This window comes from Hipposideros armiger, unplaced genomic scaffold (genome assembly GCF_001890085.2).
Source record: "Hipposideros armiger isolate ML-2016 unplaced genomic scaffold, ASM189008v1 scaffold_695, whole genome shotgun sequence".
Classification (NCBI taxonomy): domain Eukaryota; kingdom Metazoa; phylum Chordata; class Mammalia; order Chiroptera; family Hipposideridae; genus Hipposideros; species Hipposideros armiger.
In genome coordinates, this window is record NW_017732045.1 from 791,171 (window position 1) to 792,816 (window position 1,646).

General features: G+C 36.3%; 1 protein-coding gene across 1 annotated transcript in view; it reads left to right on the plus strand.

Moving 5' to 3' along the window:
• The window catches only part of GART (phosphoribosylglycinamide formyltransferase, phosphoribosylglycinamide synthetase, phosphoribosylaminoimidazole synthetase), a gene marked incomplete at its 3' end in the record, with an annotated part of 53,774 nt that overhangs the window by 16,396 nt on the left and 35,732 nt on the right, over positions 1-1,646 (plus strand). Inside the window, 3 exon segments of the mRNA XM_019626945.1 lie at positions 3-114; positions 890-958; positions 1,519-1,644. Of these exon segments, the coding sequence (XP_019482490.1) occupies positions 3-114; positions 890-958; positions 1,519-1,644 (307 nt within the window).

The window sequence follows — 1,646 nt, forward strand, 5'->3', positions numbered from 1 at the left end:
AGTGCAGACTTCCCTGCTTTGGTTGTGAAGGCCAGCGGTCTTGCAGCTGGGAAAGGGGTGATTGTTGCACAGAGCAAAGAAGAGGCCTGCCAAGCCGTGCAGGAGATCATGCAGGTAGGTTGATTCCTCCGGAAAAGTACATTTCTAGTCACTGGATAAATACCCTTACATTTACAAAATGTTCCTCGAAGTAAGGAAAACATCTAGCAAACACACAGGTAAGTTATTGTTCATAATACTTCATATTATAATCCATCGCTATAAGAGTTATTACAGATCTACACTGATGGCTAAGCCATGATTCTATTCTTTGGAAGTAAGCTCTAGCATCCTTTGTTGTCTGCTACTGAAAAGTAGAAAATCCTCAGGCTATAGAACATAACAAATAAATTCTCAGCCTTTCATGAGGACAGAATGATTTGTCCTTTGTGTCCCTGGTCTCAGAGAACTGAAGCAATGAATTAATATATCAGTACTTTGCTTTTCTTTTATGATCCATCTTGGTTGTTGTGGCTTACCCTCCTTTTAGAAATCTTTCACAGACATTCTTTACTATAATTATTGGAGGCAAACATATAAATTATAATCAGAAATAAGAATTAAATGGCAATGATGAAAACAGCTGTTTTTCCATTACCTTGTTTGAAACTGGAAAGCGCGATCCCCAGGAGAGTGTTAATGACGCACTCATTTCATCTGTACCAGTGCTAGCCCTGTATCATTGCCACTGGAAAAAGAGGAAACGTATATATTCCTTTGAGGCTTTCAGAAAGGGAAAGGGAAATTACAATACTAGTGTATTGGTTCATAATACAAATGGTAGAAAATAACAGCCAATTAAGTAAATATTAAAAGCTTACAATTTACTTTTTTTTAAATCTACAATAAGGATAAAGCTTTTGGAGCAGCTGGAGAAACAATTGTCATTGAAGAACTTCTTGAAGGAGAAGAAGTGTCTGTAAGTGTCTAATTCATCGTTGGGGCTTTTATAGAGTATAAGAAGCTATGGTGTCTGACCTGTGAGCTCCCAAAAGACTTGATTTATTCTGGTTGTTTCATCTGAAAGCATAAACCAAGCAGTTACAAAGAAATTTGTATACATTTAGTATTTGGGATGCAAATGAAAAACGAATTTATCCTCTTTTAATCATCCACAGTGTCTCAGTAAGGGACTTGAACTTATTATTTAATTATTTTAATTATTTAATTATTTAATTGAACACATTATTTAAAAGGGGGAAAGGCTGAAATATTTTACTTTGCAGGTAGCATGATTTTTTTTTTTTTTTACCTAACCTAGCTCAAAAATTATAGATCCTTCAGAAACTGAATATACAAGATCTGGTTCTTGATGTAGGTAGCTTAGGGTTATTTATGTTCCAACTCATTTTACTTTAAAAAAAAAAAAAAACTTGTCCTCTAAGAAGAGTTAAGGTACATATAGTTCTCCTTATTAAATAATTTTTGTTTTTTACTTTTTGGCATTTAAGGTAAGTGGACTATTTGTTTTCTGTACAGTGTCTGTGCTTCACAGATGGAAGGACTGTGGCCCCCATGCCCCCAGCACAGGACCATAAGCGATTGTTGGAAGGAGATCACGGCCCCAACACGGGGGGGATGGGAGCCTATTGTCCAGCACCTCAGGT